The sequence below is a fragment of the Cygnus atratus genome, chromosome 12 (assembly GCF_013377495.2).
Source record: "Cygnus atratus isolate AKBS03 ecotype Queensland, Australia chromosome 12, CAtr_DNAZoo_HiC_assembly, whole genome shotgun sequence".
Taxonomy (NCBI): domain Eukaryota; kingdom Metazoa; phylum Chordata; class Aves; order Anseriformes; family Anatidae; genus Cygnus; species Cygnus atratus.
The window spans coordinates 8743956-8760376 of record NC_066373.1 but is presented as its reverse complement, the minus strand read 5'-3'; the positions used below and the strand labels follow the sequence as shown (position 1 = coordinate 8760376).

General features: G+C 35.2%; 1 protein-coding gene across 4 annotated transcripts in view; it reads left to right on the top strand.

Moving 5' to 3' along the window:
* CDH11 (cadherin 11) overlaps positions 1–15297 on the top strand; it is a 179419-nt gene extending 164122 nt beyond the window's left edge. For all 4 annotated transcript variants that reach the window (XM_050713263.1, XM_035543687.2, XM_050713262.1 and 1 more), the window contains 7 exons: positions 1099–1286; positions 2801–3054; positions 4038–4174; positions 4389–4510; positions 5315–5432; positions 11146–11397; positions 12399–15297. In XM_050713263.1, coding sequence (XP_050569220.1) covers positions 1099–1286; positions 2801–3054; positions 4038–4174; positions 4389–4510; positions 5315–5432; positions 11146–11397; positions 12399–12895 — 1568 coding nt within the window. In that variant the 3' untranslated portion in view covers positions 12896–15297. The remainder of the gene's footprint in view (positions 1–1098; positions 1287–2800; positions 3055–4037; positions 4175–4388; positions 4511–5314; positions 5433–11145; positions 11398–12398) is intronic.
* The last annotated feature ends 1124 nt before the right edge of the window (positions 15298–16421 follow it).

Genomic DNA, 16421 nt, shown 5'->3' with positions numbered 1-16421 from the left:
ATGAGTTATGTGCTTAAATTTTGGATTCTTTGTGACAGGAGTTAATGGCCTATTTCCATGACATGTGCCAATTGTTTTTACGGGTAATGAGCCAAGTCCCTGCCTGGTGTAAGTCTCCGGATGTTCCTAGAGTGCTACTGTAGCAACAAAGAACAATCATGGAGAGGAGGATAAATTAGATTATTTCATTTTCTCATGCTGTTTTGTTGTTTGTATTATTATTTTTTTATTCACTAATACTGCTGAAATGGCAGAAAATGCTGACATAGATTTGTAGGTTTAGAACCAGGTTATGTTATGTGAACACTGTGGTAGGTTGGGAAGGTCCAGGAAGCAATGGTCCCTACAGGACAACTTTTGGTAAGAGATTTACCCAGAAAGAGTATTGGTCTCCTCTAGTGTCCTTAATACACAAAGAGAAATGTGTGGCACCACAACTATGGGATATTTGGGGATGGTTTTCCTTTTTAAGTTTGATGAGGGAAAGCCTTTTTTTTTAAGTATGGAATCCTACACAAATTGGTAGATATTCTCTGTTGTGGTAAATTGTAATAATCACTATGAAAATACATTCATACTCCAAATTAAAGCCATAGAAAGCAGCCGTTTTATTCTTTAGGCAGTACAGCAGTCAGGTCTATCCAGTTCATATTATATATAACTTGTGGCTACTGAATAAATTGGCAGAAACACTTCACAAGTATAGAATTGAATGTCATACTGTGAGTCATATGAAACAGAATTTTCCTTCAATTTTTGTAGTAACATCTTGAATATGAATTATAAACTTGATGATGTCACAACAATTTCTGCATTCTGACGAATCAATTGTCTTTTTAAGCCCTCCCGGAACAGATAGGTATACAGATGTTATGTAAAACATCAATGAAGAGGTAATTTTATATAGATTAGCAACGTGTTTTAAGATTTCACAGATGCCTTCTCAGAGTTCTTTATACCATAACATTCCTTCAGGGAATTTCAAAGAGTAAAAAATTACTGTGGTTAGTTGGAATTTATAAGTTAAATGAGTAAATTTACAACTGGAGAGCAGACTGCATACTTAAGGCAAATGTCTTTTTTTTTTCCTTCTGCCAGGTGTGTACCAGATGTCAGTGTCAGAAGCAGCTGTTCCTGGAGAGGAAGTAGGAAGAGTGAAGGCCAAAGATCCGGACATTGGAGAAAATGGCTTAGTTGCTTACAGCATCATTGATGGAGATGGAGTGGATATGTTTGAAATTACAACAGACTATGAGACTCAGGAAGGTGTTGTAAAGCTTAAGAAGGTAAGTAGTACTGTCCTTTCAAACCTACCAAAGTGCAGTATTCTTTGTTTCTGACAGAGTATGTGGTAGTAATGGGTTATCACCTAAGCTAAAATATCAGTAAATGCAATTTCACTTAATTTGTTTCTAAAGCTGTGATTAACTCTTAATATTCCATTTCCCCATTAGCTGAATTGGAATGGAAGAAAATAACCAAGAAGAGTTACATAAAAACTGTACAGTGGATTAATTTCACAAACTAAATGAATTCATAATAAAAAGTCACGGTAAAATACAATGCCATCAGCTTCATTGTTAATGAAGTTTTGCCTAGTGCTGATAAGTAGCAGACATTCACTGTTGCTTTATGTTCAGTCTGAACAGCCTCATGCCCTATAGTTTGAATTCCTCAGCTGTGCATTGTCCAAAATACTGTTCTGAAGGAGTCACAGGCTATGCCAAAAGCAGCAGAAATACTAAGGTGATTTCATACATCAGCATGATTTTTAAAAGTGTTACGAAATTAAAATTTAGAAATCATAGAATCTAATTCATTATTTAAGCATTCTTATTTTGCCCTTCATATCTTTTTAGTTATTCATCTCCTTTGGAGATATTCAAAAGTCAAAGCAGAATGTCTGGGCAACCTAACTTCTAAGTTAGCCCTGCTCTGTAAATTGGGGCAATCTCTCTGGAGGAGACCCAGACATCTCCTTTAATCAAAATTATCCTGTGGTTCAATTCCTGTATTTGTTCTAGTAGAGGTGGGAATGTATGTCTTGTGCATTTTAAAATGTGGGCATACTGTCACTGCCTGCATTCAATTTATGTTCTTAGCCTACTTTGTAAATTGTGGTTGGCACCTGTTTCTCAGATGTTTAAAGGCACGATCATTTTGAGGTGACCAATGCTGCAACACTGCAGCCATTTCATGTTGATGACAATGCAGATATGCTGTGTCTTGGATCAGGCTCTCTAAAGGACCTAGCTGGCATTATTTCACCTCCCCTTTGTAAAGTGACATGAGATCTGTGGATGGAAAGAACTGGAGAAATCAAAGAACTGCAAGCCATCTTCATATTTGCTCTACTACTTAAAAAAAAAAAAAAAAAAACAACTTTGTCCATATCGATATCTCTAAAGGAATGCCTGGCATCTTAGGGATAGTCCAAGCCTGACATCTTGTAGGAACCCCTTTCCTATCCATCCCTCTTCTGTGCTATGTGGAAGGCTGCACAAAGGAAAGGTCAATTTTCCCAGTAAAGATGATTTCCTGAGAGATGCAGGAAGCAAAGAGCAAGACAAAGACTCTTGTCTTGATATTTTGAGTGCCTTCTTATGCTGCTCCATACATAGAATGTAGCTCCTTCTCTTTCAGTCTTTTTGTTTTTAAATACACACATTTCAGTCCAAGCTTGTTGACAGATATGCTTACATTTGTTTTATGTTATTGAATACTAGGAGACTGTTTACTGCTTTTACACTAGTTTTGCTAACTCTGTTGAATGAATGCGTTATTTTCTTTTTTCTCACAGTTCTTAGATTTTGAAACCAAAAAGTCCTACAGTCTGAAGGTAGAGGCAGCCAATGTACATATCGATCCGAAGTTCATCAGCAATGGACCATTCAAGGACACAGTAACAGTGAAGATTACAGTGGAAGATGCTGATGAACCACCTGTATTTTTAAAACCAAGTTATATTTTTGAAGTACAAGAAAATGCAGCATCTGGTACTGTGGTTGGAAAAGTACATGCCAAAGACCCTGATGCTGCAAACAGTGCTATAAGGTATGCTTCATTAGAGCAGGCTGTTTCTTTCTAAACATGGTAAGCTTTTAGAATTGTTATGCAAATTATTAAGATAGCATAATAGACCTCAGATAGTAATATTCCTAATTTACACAGAATATTGCTAACTGTAACCATACAGCATTGTTTTTATGTCTTATTCCATAAGGTACTCTTTTCTCAAAGTCTATATCAGAAAGAAGTGCTGTAAGTGTCCCATAGCTGTGCCTACCTAAAATATACCTGAGGACATCTGTATAAGATTGTATTCTATATCTTATCGTTCTTAAAAAATCTTACTTTATTATCACAGCATTTTTTTTCAAAAGATAGAAGTCCGTGCAGTAGATTACAGGCTATTGTAAAGCGTTAATTTCTAATGAAAACCACATACACACACCTACTTTCTGCAGTTATATTGGGTAGTCTTCTATTAGTGTACTTTGTCATGTTCTCAGTGTAACTTAAATTATAAAACACCATTTTGTGGGTATAGTTAACATTTTGAAGAATTGCATGGTAAAGAGGTAATCAGAGGTGTATAAAACTGTGGACATGTGTAGGTAATGGATAATATTTAATAACCTAGTATGATCAATTAACATTCTGAGTAATCCAAAGATCAGAAGTTTTAAATGATCTTTGTCATTAATAGGATATAGATAAAAATCATAAATAACTCTGTAGATATTTTAATCATATTTTGTAAGAGAAGAATGTAAAAAAAAATCGGGGGGCTTTAATATAGAGACTTCAGAGAACAATAATTTTCACTTACTATTAGCATTCTGACATAGTATTTTTTTCTAAATGTAGAATTGAACCTAGTGAACATCATTTTAAAAGAACCATTTATCATTACATTGAAAATAATATTAAGGGTACTGCTTACAATTATTTAAAAATGATGTTATAAAAAAATTGGATGCATGAAACTGCTAAATCTTTCTTTTACCTAATTACCGACTTTCAATCTTCTTTAGGTATTCAATTGATCGTCACACTGACCTTGAAAGATATTTTACTATTAATGCAGATGATGGCAACATCAAGACAATAAAAGCTTTGGATAGGGAAGAAATTGCCTGGCATAATATCTCTGTCTTTGCAGTTGAAGTTCGTAAGTATTTCACTGAATTATTTTATTTTCAATTTTATAAATTCTGTTGTCTTCCAATTGACTCAAATTGGTATGCTGCAATAAATCCTAACAGAAATACCTTGGCCTATTTCTTTTTCACTTGCATACAACTAACATAGCTTTTGCTGTGATTTTGTTTGTTTTGAGGGATTTTCCTGCTTCCATTTCATTCTAGTTTTGCTTACACCCATAGACAAACAACACCAGGAAGCCAAAGTTCCGGTTGCAATTAAGGTTGTTGATGTCAATGACAATGCCCCCAGATTTGCGGCAGCCTATGAAGCGTTTGTCTGTGAGAATGCTCGAAGCAATCAGGTAAGCCTGCATGCTTCACCTTCACCACATTTGAATTTCTTACTTTAGGGTGTTAGCCCAGTTTTGTGTTGAAAGCTTGAATAAATAGCAGCAACTGAACATTTATTTTTAAATTTTGGCCAAAATGCCTAGAGCACTCATCCTGTGTGTACTTTCCTGTGTTTTTATTTTGTATTGCTATCAACATTTAGCAATAAGAGTGCTCTGTATATTGAATGTGAATGATGTTGGCTGTAAGTATCCACCAGTACATGGGCAACAGAGCTGGTTGGGAACAACTTTCCTAGTTGTGAGCTTGGTTTGGATATTAAGAAATACTCAGCATCTTATAAGAAGAATCACAGTACAGTGCTTGTATGGTGTAGTTTACAGATTTATCCCTGAACAATCTGCGAGGAAAAGGGAGAGCATCAGGTGGAAATAAGGCACTATACACTACCTGCACTTTTTGATTTGGTGCAGCAGTTTGGAAGAGACATTGTGAACTGCTGAAGTTTCTGCAAATGTTATTTAGCCTACTAAGTTATCATTAGCACAGGTCTTTATATAAGAATGTGTATCTAGGTGTATACTTTTACATCTATAATCCTGTGTTGGTTAAATGTAATATCAAAGATTGCCTTTCTAGCTTTGAGTCTGCGCTATGTTTATAATTGCATACGTTTGTTGAGATATTTTCGTGTTTTCAGCTATTTCCTCTGACTTTCAAAATTCTTTGTATTCAAAAGATTTCTCAGAATGCTGTCTGCATGTGATGTATCCAGAGAAGGAGCTGTTTGCTTACACACCACTTTTCTTTTACAGCAATTTATTACAATTAGTGCTGATGACAAGGATGACTCGGCCAATGGACCAAGATTTATCTTCAGTTTACCACCTGAAATTATTCATAATCCAAATTTTACACTCAGAGACAACAGAGGTTTGTATGAAGGTTCCCTCTATAATAGTGTTCAAAGAAATGACAAAAGAAAACTAATGGCCAATTTAATGTCATGCAACAGCATTTTCATTAATTTTGACAGAGTGCCTGTTTTCTAGAGATTTAGGGGAGGAAGGCAGAAAAAATACAGCTGAAATACAGGGATGTTCTTGGAATAATGTAATGCTTATTAACTCACTCATTTTCTTGAATACGTATTTAAAATTACATAATAACACCCTACATGAAAATCCACTGCCATTTTATCACCCAGGAAGAGGGTACAAAACATTGAGAAAAATGTTCACTAAATTTAATTAGCAGGTCTCCTTGATTTAAACAAAACTACTTCCTAATCTAAAGTTAGTGAGGGAAAGATAAATTATTATGTTGCTTGTATTTTTTCACCTAATTCTGTTTGCTAGTTTTTGGATGTCAGGAGACATGGACTAGGGTCCTAATGGAAGGAAGTCGCTGCGATACTAAACTTTTGTAGGAAATTTCTGCTGTGAAGCAGAAATCCAGAGTGGGTATATCTCAGTATATGGGTATCCCGATCCCTTTGCCAATTTTCTGTTAATGAAATACAGTATAGTCTTGCATTCAGAATGAGCATCATAAGAGGTAAGAAATTTTAGTAACAAAACAAACAAGCATAAATAAAAGCTAAAATTTACTTGATATTCCAACATGATAACATCATTGAACCTGACTTGCCAAATGTTGAGGAATCGGGGGGGGGGGGGGGTAGAAAAATACAGATTCAGCCATTATAAATATTTATTCTGTTTATTTAGTGATAATCAGTATAACATTTATGTTCAATGTTCATTTGTTGTTTTCCTGTACAGGGAAAAAATAGTTTCAGCTTCTAAAGAACTGGTTTTAAATAGCAAGCTGTAATGTGTGAAGGAAACAACTGTTTTCTGAAATGTAGAACTCAGTTGAACTGGTTTAAATAATGATTTATTGTAGATTGACAGAAGTGCAAAAGGCAACATAATCCAGATACATAATTTCAGTAACAACTGTTTTCTCTCAAATGTTATGCTGTGGTATGCTTTCTATTGCCATCAACATCTGAAGTGAGGGCAATTATCATCAGAATTCCTAAACAAAAGTTCCATAATTCTTGAAGGATCGAAGTAATATTGTTGCCTAGTACTTGACACTTGTACATATATAAGCAATTCATAAAGGTTCCAGTGGAGAGAATATATTTATTCTCTTTGAAGTAAGAAAAACACCATTTTGGAAAATTTGATGAATGTATTTTAAAGAGAAGTAAATAAAAATGAATTCTTTGCTTGAGACCCTGAGGTCAAATGTCTCCTTACAAGATATTTTCTGGTCGCCATACTAAATTGAAAATGGATTAGATTGTATAATCTAACAGAGAATGCGTAGGTCAGAATTGAGATGCTTTGATACAGTTGCTGGCAAATGGTCTTATGGTGCCTGACTCCAGCCAATTCCATTAATCTTTCATTTCCATATTCAGCAGATTCTCTTTCTCTCTCTCTTTCTCTCTCTCTTTCTTTCTCTCTCTCTCTCTCATGACAAAACCCAGATAAAACTGTTTTGTGATAGAAATGATGATATCCATCAAATGTAGTGACTGTACCTAGATATCTGAAAAGTTTATTCAACAAGACAGTATTTAAGGATTGAATCTTCCTGTATAAATGTTTGTTTAGGAAATAAATAGTGTAGTGCAATCCATCCATTTACATCCTGTCTTTTCTATCATTTTTGTACAATCCTTACTGCAGTCATGTTGTTAATTTAACTATTTCTGTGTTGTTTCGTTTTTAAAAAAAATATAAGTTATGGTATTGTAGAGAGTTAAAATTCTGTTTACTTCCATATAAAGAACTTCTCAGAAAGAGTGTGCTATCATTGGCAAGTCAAATAATTTACATGATCATTTAAAGTTTCTTTTTCATTTGTAAATCTGAGCAGTCTATATACCATGCCACTGCTTTCAGAGGGAATTACTAGTTTCAGAGAAAAATGGCTTTATTAGCTGTGGAGAACAGTTAATGAAAACTCCAATGTTTGGGTCCATTACAGAACTTTAAAGCAAATACAGTCCTATAATTATCATTTAATAGAGTTTCTTTCTACCAACTCCTAAAAGTAATCACACATTGCAGTAATCCAAAAAAGTAATCACATTCTACATCCTATTAATAGCCTACTGTGTTACCAAGTTTTTCAGCTGAGACTATCTTCAGTAGAAAACATGAGATAATGGCTTATCACATGCTGTGATAAAATACCGAATTACTTTTGCGCTGTTTACTTACATTATACCACATAAGTAAACAGCACTGTGTTTGCCCAGGCTCTGTTCAATTTTACTCCTATTGAAGTCAGAGCTTCAAAAGAGCAGCAGAGGCTCATAGCACTTCACCACAGAGAGATGGATTTTTAGCAGATGGATTTCCTGCTTTAAATCCTGCCCTGTCTGTCCTAAACTGAAATGCCCTTTACTTGGGCTCACCTTGTGTGGAGGCCAGGCACCAAGCCAATACTGCTGGAAGTATTGCAACCACTTCGCTTTTGCATGCTGCACAAGGATGCATTATACCACACTGGCAAAAGTGAGCTGTAGTGATGTTTCCAAATATGCAAGACAGAGCTTTATGAAGACTGAAATTAAGTTCATGAGTCCACTAAAATCAGTGACAATAATAGCTGGAAAAATGAGAGCGTGTGTATTTTCTGGATGGTGTTGACATGGATATTTTCTTCTTTCTGTCTTTGAGTTCTTTAAGACTGCCAGTCAAGTAGCTCCCATATGTGTTAAGTGATAGTTTTACGCTGGTATTGACATTTAACTTCTGTTTCTTGGTTTAAAAAAATGCCATTATACCTGGATTATAGTTATACTCCTGGGACTTGAAAATGATGAAAAAGCGAGGATGAGAATATTAGCTAGGATTATATGTTATCTTTTATCTAGGTAAAAGAGTTTTATTTTCTCTTGTGGATATTATGTCTTTCTAAATGTGAGAAGTGAACATACACAGAAAAAAAAAATAAAAAATGACATGGTAGTCCTTTTTAATTTTTAGCCAGGAATGTTGATTGGATTTTACTTTTAAATATATATGTATATATATATATATATATATAAACTTAGAAATCACCTCAACTTAAACCAGATATATGACCCATTGGATCACATTCAGCTTTAGTATAATGTAATTGACCGCTGTGGAATTGGCCAGACTTTATAATAACTGAGTAATTTTCCATCCTTTTCTTATTTCTAGTAGGAATACTATTTAAGCTATTAATAATATTTGCCAAAATTCAGGAAACATGCAATATGATATAATAAAAAATGTGTAACCAACAGACTAAATATACGAATACTTGATACTGCATATATTTCCTTCCAGTTTGCCTTTACAGCCTCTAGGGAGTTGTATCTCAGTCCTCTATTGATGTTCATATATTTTGCACAAGAGTTGTCTGTCCTGCTGTACTCTAATTTAATAGAGCAGATCTTTGCTCTCAGGTTGATGAAATGAATTATTAAATGCATTTTAGACAACCCTTTGGAATAATTTGATTCTGTATCAATATATGTTAGTTCAGGTATTTGTTGTTAGGTTAATAGATATCAAATGTTACACTTCTATTTATATAAAATCATCATGAGCCCATTAACTTACTATCCAAAAATAAGACCCCTATCACATAAACACTGATATCACTAAAGTCCTTAAAAAAAATTGTGCCACAAAACCTAGCTGGGGAAATGTTGCATGTAAACATTTAGAGGGGTAGAATGACTTTGAAAAGAGACAAAGGACACATCCAAAAACCAGAAGTGATATTGGGAGGTGAATTAATTCTGCATTTATCAAATGTATCTAAGACAGTCCTAAAAAAATTCATCCTTTTCTGGTGTGATCTGCAAAATTTTCTAGTGTGGAGAATCTCAATAAGCAGGACCCTAGTACAAGCATCCTTCTCATCCCATAAATTGATCTGTGTCCATCTAGTCTGGGGACTGTTTCAGACCTTCTCCTACATCAGGGGTACTGTCTGCAAGGGTGATTAAGGCAAGAACACTTCTCTTTTGGTATAATTTATTCACAGATTTTCATGGAAAATGATTAGATCATTAAAAGAGGTTTTATGGTTTGCATTATTAAATTCTTGAATTTATGCTGACTCTTCAACAGGAAAATGATTAATCTTCTGCAGTACCCCAAGGCAGCAATAAAATGGAGGAGAATAGCCCTCTGTTAGTAGATAAAAGGACCATTCTATTCTCTTTTTTCTTTTCATTATATAGTGAAAAGTAAAGAGCATTCTTAAAACAGAAAAGGTTGTGTGAATTAAATCCTCATCATAAACTAGTTTTTGAAGGTCTGAAAACCACAGATGTGGTTGTTTTGTTTTACTTACTTCGGGATGTTTACAATTTTATAAACTTTGGTTCAGTCTGAGAACTGAGAAACAAGAAGCACAAATAAATGCTGTTCATGCTTCCTTGCCTTTGTCTGTCAAGGTTGGGAGCAGGAAGCCCTGGCCATCTCATCCAAGTGTTTCATGTCACACACTTCCCTTTCAAATGCTTTTGCCCCAGAGAGCTCAAAGGACTATCCAAAACAGCTTTCTGTGCTGAGACGGATGCTTGGTTTTGATGCCCTGGACCAGGAAGCCCAAGGCAGGCAACTACTCAGTGATAACAAATGGAAATGGTGTTAGACAAGCACCTTAATGCAGTACATGTCCACGTAATTCATAATGTGTCCCGACAGGCTGTGCATGTATGATCGAGCTGTCTGAATTCTGGTTTGGAGGAGTTTGGGTGAAAAACTGGTTTTGCCAAAATGCTGCTTGCTTCAGTTCATCTTACTGAAATAGATGAACATTGAGGTTCTGATCTGCTAATACATAGTAAGCGTTGGCTTTTGCGTTTTGGTGGGAGTCTCATTCACACAGGCCATGTCGGTGTTTTCCATTCCTGCAGGTCTAACACCAAGAGCAATAGGTCAATAGAGGATTCGTTTTCTTCCCCTCTGCTGAAGGCTTTAGTTCTCGAAAGAGCTTAGAACCAGTACAAACAGCAATACCAAGGCCCAATTATTCTAGCAGTTGTTGAAGTATTGTGACTTTCCAGAAAGTTGCTGGGGTGCAAAAAATACTATTACTGTCATTTTCTGTGATAATGGTTTGCACGGTAGGCTTTCGGTGACATATGCACTGTTTAGTATTTACAGTTAATGTGTTATGTTCCCTTAGCTGGTGTATCTAATATTCAGCTGTTTATACGATGTCTGTTTTATAATAAACATAAACATTATGAGTTGTATAATCATTGCTTTGTTTACTGTTAGCATATTCCCTTGTGGTGTTTAAGTAATTGGTGAACTTGCATATGAAGGATGCTAAGATACTTTGAAAAGAGAACAATATATGTTAAAAAGTACTAACAAAGAGAGACAGTTTTTGTGTTCCTTTTGTTACCCTCATCACCCTTAAAATTGGGGGTGGTACTATATGAATGAAACACAATACTGTAATTGCTTTGGGGTCAGTAGGAAGGTGATACTTTGTTCATGTTGTTTTTACATTCTAAAACATCTGAAAATTCAGGGCCACTGTGGCAAAATATATTTTTTCCATATTTGCTAAGATGATAACTTTGAGGAAAAAATGATAATGATCATCTCCCTTCTTTAAACAGATAACACAGCAAGTGTTCTTGTTAGACGTGAAGGATTTAGTCGCCAAAAGCAAGATTTATACCTTCTTCCCATTGTAATAAGTGATGGTGGACTCCCCCCTATGAGCAGCACCAACACCCTCACCATTCGAGTCTGCGGCTGCGACAGCAATGGCTCCTTGCTCTCCTGTAATGCTGAAGCCTACATCCTCAATGCCGGATTGAGCACAGGAGCTTTAATCGCCATTCTTGCTTGCATTGTGATTTTGTTAGGTAAAAAAGTTCTTTATTTATTATTCTTCTATACTTGTTTGTATTAAAAAAACAAACAAACAAAAAAAACTTTGCCTTTGGCTCCAAGATGGAGAAGTCAATCTTAATTTCTTGGCATTTATTTTTACAGGTGGCACTAATCTGGCAGGCTGAAACGCAATATATGATAACTGCAATAGAAAGCACCAGAGAATTTGTCTGTGTGCTCAGAGAATGTCCTTTTGTGGCCTAATATCAGTTAATCAGGGACACTGTTTAAAGGAGGTCACAACATACAGTTTTAAGTTTTGTGATCTTCCCTGGATGACAGGTTCCTTATTGAGGTCAGCCAGGATTAATGGCTCCTGCCAGCTATTTCCCTCTAACTTCTCTTGTGTTGAAGACAAATGAAGGGCTCAGAAGACCGGCTTTTAAGAAAGCACTATAAAGCTTTTCCTGATGATTTGAAAATATTTACATAAAATGTTTTAATTTGTCCACAGTAATTTATAGTCTTTTCTTATGTATTTTTAAGTAATTTTAAAGAGATCTGCAGTGAGAAGGAACACGTCAACAAAGGCATGTATTTTCATCTGTTCTGTCAGAAAAATTCCATTGTCATGGAAATGCCCAGAACATGGAATTAGAGTTTAGCTTTGGGCATACAGGGGAGAGTAAAGATTGATCCTTGTTTTGCTGCAGGCAGACGTGATTGGGCAGCTCAGGCAGTGCTGCTGCATTAGGGACCCACAAATGCTTTTCCTGAATTAAAGTCTTGCATTAATGATCAATTAGTATGAGCAGTGGTATTCAGCCCAAAAAGAAACCCTCAAATCAGTATGCTCAATTCGTGTGGACAAACATCATAGCTTTTACTTAGCTGGATATTCTAAAAATGCAGATATTAGCAAAAATATATGCTGAACTGCTGCTGAGATTTCAGTGAAGGCAATAATCTTATTTATAAAGCAGCTACTGTTCGAGGTGCAGACTAACTTGCCTTTTTTTTTTTTTCCCTATAGTCATTGTAGTGTTGTTTGTAACACTGAAAAGGCAGAAAAAAGAACCGCTGATTGTTTTTGAAGAAGAAGATGTCCGGGAGAACATTATTACTTATGATGATGAAGGTGGAGGAGAAGAAGATACTGAAGCTTTTGACATAGCTACTTTGCAGAACCCTGATGGCATCAATGGATTTATTCCTCGTAAAGACATAAAACCTGAGTATCAGTATATGCCAAGACCAGGGCTTCGACCGGCTCCCAATAGTGTTGATGTTGATGATTTCATCAACACAAGAATACAAGAAGCTGATAATGATCCAACTGCTCCTCCGTATGACTCTATTCAGATCTACGGCTATGAAGGAAGAGGCTCAGTGGCTGGTTCACTTAGCTCGTTAGAGTCAGCGACAACAGATTCTGATTTGGACTACGACTATCTACAAAACTGGGGACCTCGATTTAAGAAACTTGCAGACTTGTATGGCTCCAAAGACACTTTTGATGATGATTCTTAACAATAAAGTTTAAGATTTGGCCTTAAGAACTGTGTCCAATGTTCTGAAGAATCCAGAAGAAATTTAAGCAGGTATTTTTTTAAAAATCAAGAAAAGTCTCATTTAAACATGTAAGTTTGACAGAAAGGATTCCTTTGATAAAAAAGGACATAAAAGTGGTAAATACTGTGAAGTACCTTTTCCTGCAAAAGGCAAATATAGAAGTTGGCTGCCAACTTCACTAGAGGAAAAAAAAACCCACTTAAGAAATAAAAAATATTTAAATGAAGGAAAATACTAAAAGTGAACCTACAAATAAGGGAAATCTTTTATGTGTTATGAACATCTAAATCTTTTATGTCAAAGAAGCTTCCACAAATTAGAAAAGATAACAGTTCTGAGCTGTAATTTCGCCTTAAACTATGGACACTCTATATGGTAGTGCATTTTTAAACTTGAAATATATAATATTCAGCCAGCTTAAACCCATATGATGTATGTACAGTACAATGTACAATTATTATGTCTCTTGAGCATCAAACTTGTTACTGCTGATTCTTGTAAATCTTTTTGCTTATACTTTCATCTTGAACTAATACGTGCCAGATATAAAAACTCTGTCTTGTTGCAGTGGGAGGCGCCCTATTTCTATGTCATTTTTAATGTATCTATTTGTACAATTTTAAAATTCTTATTTTAGTATACATACAAATATCAGTATTCTGACATGTAAGAAATGTTACAGCATCACACTTATATTTTATGAACATTGTACTGTTGCTTTAATATGTGCTTCAATATAAGAAGCAGACTTTGAAATAAACTGATTCTTTTTTAATTCTTGTTCTGGTTATTAAGCATATAAGGAAAAACATAGTGTTTCTAATGTCCCATTTATAGTTCTGACTAATTTACTACAGTTGTGACCTTTTAATAGCCTTATTTATTATGTGTTTGTAGTTGGTTTGTTGCCTTGTTAAGTGATTATTTAAAAATCAAGTACATTTTACAACTGTTTTTTAGATTAAAAAAAAGTAACGTCTGGTGAACATTTTGTACCCTATCTACAGCTTGTGGCTGCTCCCAGAACACAGTAATAACCTTCATATAATATGACTGTGTTTTCTGGATTAAATTAAGTGTAATACTTTTAAATATGTCCCATGTAATATGCATTTATCTTATATCTTAGGAATTCCAGAGGTTTCAGAAATGACTTTGTAAGTGGACAGGAGCACTCTGTGTTTACAGTTTACTCCAGGCTTGTGATTTCCATATCTGTGCTAAGCTTCTGCGGGTTTTAGAGACTTAAATCTCATCCAATTTAGCTATAATTTCCCTAAAGACTGTTCTACCTGACAATTACCTTACCTGAGTATTAATTAAGATTCTGGCACTTACTTTTATTTTTATTTTTTTGTTTTTGTTTACTGCAGTAGAATAGCGTCGTCCACTGATAGGAAGACATTTTAATTTGTGATGACAAATACAGAGTGCTTTCAGAGTTGTTCTTTGTAATGTATGTTTTTAATTGAAAAATGATCTATAACTTTTTTTATATTAGTTCAGAATGAGCAAGGGATTGGAATATGTTCCGTGCATCAACGTTTTCAGCATCTGTGTACAGCTGTAGTTGTGCTAAATTTAATATAGTTTGCTGTTTAGGGTCAGAGATCAGCAGCTGCAATATGGGAAGAGGCAATAAATAGAAGTGATATACATTTTTCTACTGTTCATTTTACAGACCCTGTCCTTCATTTGCAGTCAAGTACCAAACTGCTTGATCTGAGAGGAAATCTGATTTGTTGGTGTATTGCTTTTCTGAAGACCCCCCATATGTGTAGTTAGATTAAAATTTAATTCATTAAAATTATGAATGATGTTTCAGCTCTATAATCATAACATATTCAATTGTCCCATTATATCCCTATGTTTTATAAGGCAAAGTTTGCTAAATCAGCAGATTTGCTGTACAATGTTTATTGTAATATTTCACTTTATTATAGCTGTATGCATTCTATATAATTCTATAGTTTATTATTAACTCAGTTCAAATTTCTTTGGTTGTTGATTTTTTCTCTGTTTATAATCCAAAGAATATTTTGCTAGATTTGCACATTTCTCCATTATAAATTTAAATAAACATTAAAAAATGAAATGAGTATCAATTTACAAATTAACAAATGGAAATAAAGTTTAAAAAAAAAAGTCATTTGTAGGACTCCATCCTCATTGATGCTATCTGGTTTTGTTTCACTATTGAGCAAGTTTTAGAATTAATAACTGCATTTTCTACATTTTTGTTTGATTTTTAAGAAGGACATTGTCAACTACATTTTTAATAGTTTTAAATGCTTTGAGTTTTAGTCTCTATTGTTTGTAGCACTCTCGTAGATGCTTGGAAATAAATTTTCTTTCCCTGCTGGTTTTGTCCTTTTTCATTTGATTATTTTTCCCTTTCCCAGTGAATATGCAATTATGATAGTGCTTTATTAAGTTAGTCTTGCTAATCTCAGCCAACACTACCTCTGAAATGCTGGGAATTATACTCATTACGTATCATCTGCAGCACCCCAATGAACAGTGTGTTTTGGCAGAACGACAGGGCATTTATTTGTGTTAAACTTCACAGCAGCGGTTGCTGGAGTCTCAGGCTTATAATTTGAGTGCAAAAATCAGCCCAGCACAGCAGTGCTGGGTTAGTCCCCAACACAAATTAGAGAAGACTGTGGGCTTGGGTTGTAGTTTGCAGCAGTGCTCCCAAAGATCTGAGCAACCTGGGAAGGGATTTACTTGCAGGAGCTACTTTAAGGTAGTCTCACTGCCTACCTGAGCTCAGGGAAGGACTGAGCCTCACATCCATGGAAGGCCACAGAGAGATTCACTGTAACTCCAGTGGGTTTGAAGGCAAACAGTAATTAATAGGAGGATCAGCACAACTCTGCAGCAGGTAAGTTAAGGGACACTAGCAAGTGCAGATAATGTTTTGGCCATATTTTCCCTCTCATACATCCTGCTTAAGGATCATCATTTTGAGATGGAAGAATAGGGGGAACAACAACATTCCTTCTGATTCCATCAGTTACAGACATCGAGACATTAACCAAGAGTAATGTTTATTTTGCGAATGGAGTACATTACATAGATGTATGTGCTCCCATTGGCAAAAATAGTCCCCTCCTTTTCTAGCTGCTTGTCACCAGGAAAACTTGCATCTGAGCAAGGCTGACGCGTCCCTATCTCTCATATATCCACAGTACAAATGTACGCAATTTTTCTCATCACTAGCAAGAAGCAATTAGGTATGCAGGTTCAGTGCTGGTTGCTAAGGGAACTCTCAAAACCTACACTGATATGGGAGAAGAGGGTTTGTTTGGGGTTTTTTAGATTGCCTCTGTCATGTTCTTGCCAATATGTCAAGCAGCTTTTGATACCATGTCAAGGGGTACAAGCTTGCCACCAACATTTACATGATCTTGTGCAAAATCATGCCTCAGAAACTGATATGACCACAGATGAGAAAAGCTTTTAAATAACTTACATGTTT